This window comes from Molothrus aeneus, chromosome 4, assembly GCF_037042795.1.
Source record: "Molothrus aeneus isolate 106 chromosome 4, BPBGC_Maene_1.0, whole genome shotgun sequence".
Classification (NCBI taxonomy): domain Eukaryota; kingdom Metazoa; phylum Chordata; class Aves; order Passeriformes; family Icteridae; genus Molothrus; species Molothrus aeneus.
In genome coordinates, this window is record NC_089649.1 from 61,282,906 (window position 1) to 61,288,905 (window position 6,000).

Sequence of the window (6,000 nt, forward strand, 5' to 3'; positions counted from 1 at the left end):
ACAGGCAGTGTGTGCAAGGTCTGACACAAAGACTCTGAATTGCTTCTGATGGAGGAGAAGGGCCAGAAGTGTAAAAAAAACCAAAAACAGTCCAGCCCTGATGCCTGCCAAGTTCACTAATGTTAATTTATGCCTTTGATTTGGTCACAAAACTCAACAGTAATGTTAATGAATATTAATTTATAGACACTTCAGCACATCTCATTTCAAAGAGAAAAGGCTGAGGTTTGGGCTTTCTTTTTCACAGCAATCCTCTCCACACCACAGAGAAAAATTCAGTGAGAAATGATGAAATTAAAAGGAACTGTTGATTCTAAGGCAAAGACTCCTAAGTCTTCCAGCTTCTCATTCTACTCCAAACTGGAGAGCAAAGAACTAGCTATGGGTGTGACCCTGTTACACTCCAGCTTCAAAGGAAGATTGAGCCATGCACAAAGCACCTGACACTCACCCAGAGGGTAACCGGGGTCTCCCTCGACCCAGCCATGCCCTGAGTAAGTCACACAACGCACTGAGGAACGAGGCAAGAGGAGCCATCACCCAAAAAGCCACTGCAGCACCCAGGTTCAGCCCTGGCCACCAGGCACTGCAGCCTGTTGATAGTGGAAACCTGCATAAATGCGGCACTTCAGTATCATGAAACTCAGCTTTTAGAAGGATGTTGCTTCCCTCCCGAACAAATATTTTGACTGAAGGATGCTTTTATTGTACAGGGAGAAAACCGCGAGGAGCTTACAAGCTTTGTAACACTCGCTGCACTAATGCCGATAAGCGCCGGGTTTGCCCAGAAGGTGCCACACCCACCCGGCAGCCGCTCCTTCAGGCACCGAAACTTGCCCGCATCACACCGTGCCAGCTTTCCGGGGAAAGCTCCACGAACCCAAGGAACCTGCGAGCTTCTCCGCTCATCCCTGCCCCAGGTGCCACAGCAACAGTGACCCCATCATCCACTGATCCAGTCCCCCAAGAGGAAAGCATCAACCTGGAGACCAACACCGGTGCTGGGGAAAACCTCTGCCGTGTGAGCAAGCTCCGGGTGCGATTTGCCCCGCCACACCCCTATCCGCCAGCTCTGCCTGTTCTTTATCTCAGCCCCTATATCCCCTGATCGTGTGTATTAAAGGAAAGCATACACTCTATGAAAGAACCCAAATCCTTTCTTTCTAGCACGGAAAGCACACCCTATTGTAGCTCTCGCTGCTCGGGTACAAAAGCATCTAGCGGGAGACAGGCACCGATAGGAAGAGGATGGTTATGATTAACTCTTTGACTTCTGATTCCCACCACGCCTGATGTATTAATAGCGCGCAGAGGTGTTGCTGCTGGCATCATGGCGCTCTTTGATTTTCCACGCTTCCCCCTACGCCCACGCTCGCCCACCTCCCATTTCTCCGCACCCTGTGCCTCCCCCCTGCCCACCGCCCGTGCCCCGCCGAGGCTGCGCTGCCCCTGCCCGCTGCGGGGGGCGGTGGCAGGGGCACGTTGTGCTGCGGTGGTCCCCTCCCTCTTTTGTTCTGCCTCGCCCGGCGGCCGAGCCTCCCCGGGCCCGGCTCCTCGGGAGGGCGGTACCCCCGGCCCCGGCCCCGGCAGCGCCGGGACGAGCCCCCCGCCGGCCCTCCCTCCCTGCCCGCCCCGGGCTGGAGCGAGCACACAGCGCTGAGCCCCGGCCGGGCGGCGGGCGAGCAAGGGGAGGCAGAATACAATAAAGAAATAAAATTAAAATGTAATAATGAAATTCTAAAATAAAATTAAATTAAATCAGCCCTCGCCCACAGCTCCAGCGGGAGAAGGACGGGCGGCGGCGCCCGCACCCCGCCGCTCCGGGGAGCCCCGGCCCCGCAGTCTGGGGGCTGCCCCGGCCCCGGGCACTGCGCTCCCGCCGCTCGCCCTTCCCCGCCCCGCGAACAAAGGAGCGCGGGCAGCGCCTACCGGGGCCGCTTACCGTAATGTGCGGGATGCTCTTCTTGCCCTGGTAAGACATGTCGGCTCTCCCTAGCGCCGGGAGCACGCAACGAACCCGAGGAGCGAGCCGAGCCCAGCGGAACAACACCGGCGGTGCTGAGACGAATAATAATGCGAAGCCCGGTCGGGTGATGGGGCGGGGCAGGGGCGACCCGGCACAGCGGTGGAATGGGGCCGAAGTTCCGTCGCCCAGAGGAAGGGGAGCCCGGCAAACCCGGCACCTTTTTTTTTCCGGCTGCAATCAAACGGGGACGCGGCTCCCGGGGGGGTCGGCGAGCGCTGCCTCTGCCGGCGGCAGCAGCGCCCTCCCGGCTGCAGGTCGGAGCAGGATTCGCTCAGCGCAACCCAGGAAGCGTTTCCTTCCCTCCTGTCCCCCACCCCTCCGCCTGGCCCCCCTTCACAGCCCATCAATCCAGCCGGAGCCTCCCTCCCTCCGCACCGGCGCTGGGAAACGCCGCCCCGCCAGCTCCGCCGCCGCCCCGCTCGCACGCTGAGGTCACCGGCAGGATCCCACGCGTGGGTTGCCGCAGGGTGGGGACGGGGGGATAAAACCCCCGGCGGTGGGTGCTGCTGTGCTGCACATGGCAATGGCACTGCCTGGCCCGTCCCCACGGCCTGAAGCCTGGCAGTACTCTGCGCTGTCCCCACGGCACTGTCCCCGTAGCACTGACCCCGATGGCACTGCCCTGCGCTGTCCCCATACCACTGATCCTGATGGCATTGCCTTGCACTGCCCCAATGACCCTGCCTGCTCTCTCCCTGATGGCACTGACCCAGGTGGCACTGCCTGCTCTGTCCTCACCAGCAACTCTGACCCAACAGCACTGTCATGCTCTGCCCTCCTCACCGCCCCATTGTCACACACCTGCTCTGTCCTGTGCCCATGGAGCTCATGGGGATAACACAACAAGGCCAGGCCAGGCAGATGCTATAGCAGCAGCTGCTGGAGAGGTAAAATGGCTAGTTGAAATTCTTCTGTCTTTTCTGTGACTCACAGAATGCATCCCTAAACCCATGGTGCTTGAGGGTACAAGGCGCTGCAAAGCTGTGCCCAAGTAAATCCCCTCAAGGACGGGAACTCTGGGGCTCTTAGCACACCCACCCCTGTGATACACACATAGATAAAAGCCATTGAGCACCCAGGCCACATCCCCAACACATCTGCACAGAAATCATTGTTTGAAGCTTGTAAAAAACTCTGGAAGTCACTGCACAGGGGTCACATGTATCTGCTGCTTACAGTGCACCTTCCTAAGCCAGTGGCCAAATCTTGCCTGCTTTACCTCTAACCTCATCCTCACCTCGCTTTGGTCAACTTTGCAAGCACAGTGGGATCCAGAGAGGTAGTGTGCAGTGTGTGCTTACTATCCTGAGTCCCAGGGTGAACTAGGGAGCAGGGAAAATGGGGATGCAGCACCATGGATGTGCTAGAAGATGGGGTGTGCTGTGCCCTCCCACTGCCCCAGGGTCCTGATCAAAAAAACTCAGGAGTTCAGGTGAGCTAGAGAAGAGAAGGCTGCACTGCAGCTGGCAGCCTCTGAAGGCAGCCCTGGGGTCGTTGCAGAGAAAGCAGCAGCATCCCAGGCACAGTGTCCCACCAAGCCCTGCCTGCTCGCTGCAGTGTCCCACCACAGCAGACACCCACTGGGCTGCACGGGAGGCCATGTGGCACCTGCACACAATCCCAGGGCAGAGCAAACCAGCACCCCATTCATGCTCAAATTGAAGAGGGGTGAAGAGAGTGGAAACTCTCAGTTCAGCCTGTGGAAAGAGCAGAGTGCGGACAAGCCACAGAGGCTCCAGGCTGAGTACTCAGGAACAGGGTGTATCCATGCAGAAGCATCACTGCAAGGCCGCATTTCTTTCTAAGGGGAAATCAATGACAGCCCGGGATCCCATGAGAGCCATCCCCCCGGGTCTGCCTCAGCCTGCATGCCACCGACAGGGCTAAGATGGAGATGCACTGCCGTCAGGGGCCGGCCAGCCCACCGGCTTCACTTCTTCCTTGGGCCACCAGCATGAGTCCAGCTGCAGAGCCAGGGAACGGGAACCCCGGGCAGAGGTTTGGGCCGATCCTCCCGCCTTCCGCGCTCCCTGCCGGGGAGACAATGCAGGCGCAGAGGGAGCCCGGGGGAGCAGGGGCAGAGACAGGGCGGTGGGTCGGGGCAGATCCTGGAGCTGCGCCTGGGACAGGCTCCGCGGAGTTTCCCCGGCGAGTTCGGGAGTACAGCGGGCCCGGCTTTGTTCCGGGGGGCGGCCGGGAGGCGCTGAGGGACCCGAGCTGCCCTCCAGCCCCCCGGCACAGGCAGGAATGGAAACGGAGAAAACTCATCGCCATCACTTACAAAGGAAAACGATTCTGGGGTCGCTCCCTCCCGCCCCCGCTAAGCTCTGCCAAGTGAGGTAGTTCGGGGGCTAGCCGGGCTCTTCCCAGAGCATCAGCGTGCCCAGGGGGAGGGGGCCGTGCCTCCCCGACCTGCCGTGCCGAAACTCCCCCGCGAAGGCGGCCCCAGTCCCCTGCACCGGCGAGCGGGGCTCTGCGGCACGGCGCGGCACGGCACGGCTCGGCACGGCACGGCCCCGCTCGGTACAGCAATCTCGGCTCGGCTCGCCCAGCGAGCGGGGGCGGCGGCTCCCACCTCCCCAGCCCGGGCCCCGCTCACCTGTCCATTGTCCTGGCCCTGCAGCAGCTCCTTCCCCGTGGGGTATTTGATCTCCACGCCCGGGGTCTTGTCCTCCCGGTCTCCCGGGGAGCTGATGACGGAGCCGGAGATCTCGCTGATGTCGCTGGCGGTCTCGCTGTAGTTGTCCCCTCCGTCCAGCATGTCGTGCCGGCTGCCGCTCCGCGGGGTCCGGGACCCCTTCTTCCCCACGCTGTAGGCATCGAAGTCGATGGTTTTGTTCTCATAGGCCCCCTCCACGGAGGCGAACATTCCCCCATATTTCTGTCGCGGTGTCTGGGCTGTCGTGCCCGGCCTAGCTAGATACACAGGCAGGTCATCTTCTTTATTCCAGTTCCTCTTTCTCTCGGCCATTCTCGCTGTCCGGATCTCTCTCTCTCTCTCTATCTCTCTCCCTGCCTCCCACTTCTCTGCACCTTCCACTACCGGGATAGGCTGTTAGTGACCATAAAAATGAATGGATGGATGCAGCAGTGGCGGAGCTGGGTTGGCTGGTGGGATCTCTTCTGCAAACGTTAGGGACCTGCAAACGTTAACCTCCCTCCCCCACCCACCCCCCCGGAAAAAAAAATTAAAAAAAGGAAAAAAATTAAAAAAGGAAAATAAGAAAGAAAGAAGGAAAGAGAGAGAAATAAATCCGAGCGGGATTTAAAAATAGCCGTGTTAGTAAAGAGCACGTGAAAATAAAGTACAAAGAGCGGAGCGGAGAGGGTGGCAGAGGCAGGTGATTGGAAAGCCCCTGACGAATGGGAAGAGCAGCAGCGATTCCCCGAGCAGGGACCGCAGTGCACAGCTCCCCCGGTATAGAATGATCCGGGGGGCGGGAGGCAGGGGGCGGAGGCAGGGAGGGAGCCCGCCGCATGCACACGCGGCCGGAGCCAGCGGGGTCCTGCCCTGCGGGCGGGCGGGTGCCGGTCACCGCTGCTGCGTGGCTTCGGGGCTGGAATAAAAGGGAGGCGAAAAGAAAAAAAGAAGAGAAAAGCTCCGAACCTCCCCAGCCCCCCCGAGCGAGCCGGAGGGAGTTTCTCCCACTTTGCTCACTCAAATTCCCCCACCCCCCTCCGCGGGAGAGGCTGCGGCTGTGCCCGGGCGGGGCGGGGGGCGGGCCGCGGCAGCCCCCGGGACGGGCGGGGGACGGGCCAGCGTGGCTCGGGGTCGGTCTGCGGCCGCAGGGGGAGCGGCGGGGACAAGAGCGAGGGGTGGCCGGAGTGTGGGGGGAAGCAGAAGCAGCCTCAGGGCAGGGGCTGGCGCTGCCCCTGCCGCAGCAGCTGGCGCCCGCTGGGGGAGTGGCGGCTCTGCTCCGCCCCGCCGCCCCCGGCTGCCGCTCCCCCGCTGCGGCGGCCTGGAGGGCGCCCGA

The 6,000-nt window shown here is 61.1% G+C and overlaps 1 protein-coding gene across 2 annotated transcripts in view; it reads right to left on the reverse strand.

Annotated features, from left to right (window-relative positions):
* The window catches only part of CRMP1 (collapsin response mediator protein 1), a 50,424-nt gene extending 45,239 nt beyond the window's left edge, over nt 1–5,185 (reverse strand). Inside the window, exon 1 of one of the 2 annotated variants that reach the window (XM_066548624.1) lies at nt 4,626–5,185. In XM_066548624.1, coding sequence (XP_066404721.1) covers nt 4,626–4,997 — 372 coding nt within the window. In that variant the 5' untranslated portion in view covers nt 4,998–5,185. Of the gene's footprint in view, nt 1–1,942; nt 2,258–4,625 lie in introns of those variants that run through there. The other variant, XM_066548625.1, reaches the window with a different exon arrangement.
* Nucleotides 5,186–6,000: the final 815 nt, after the last annotated feature.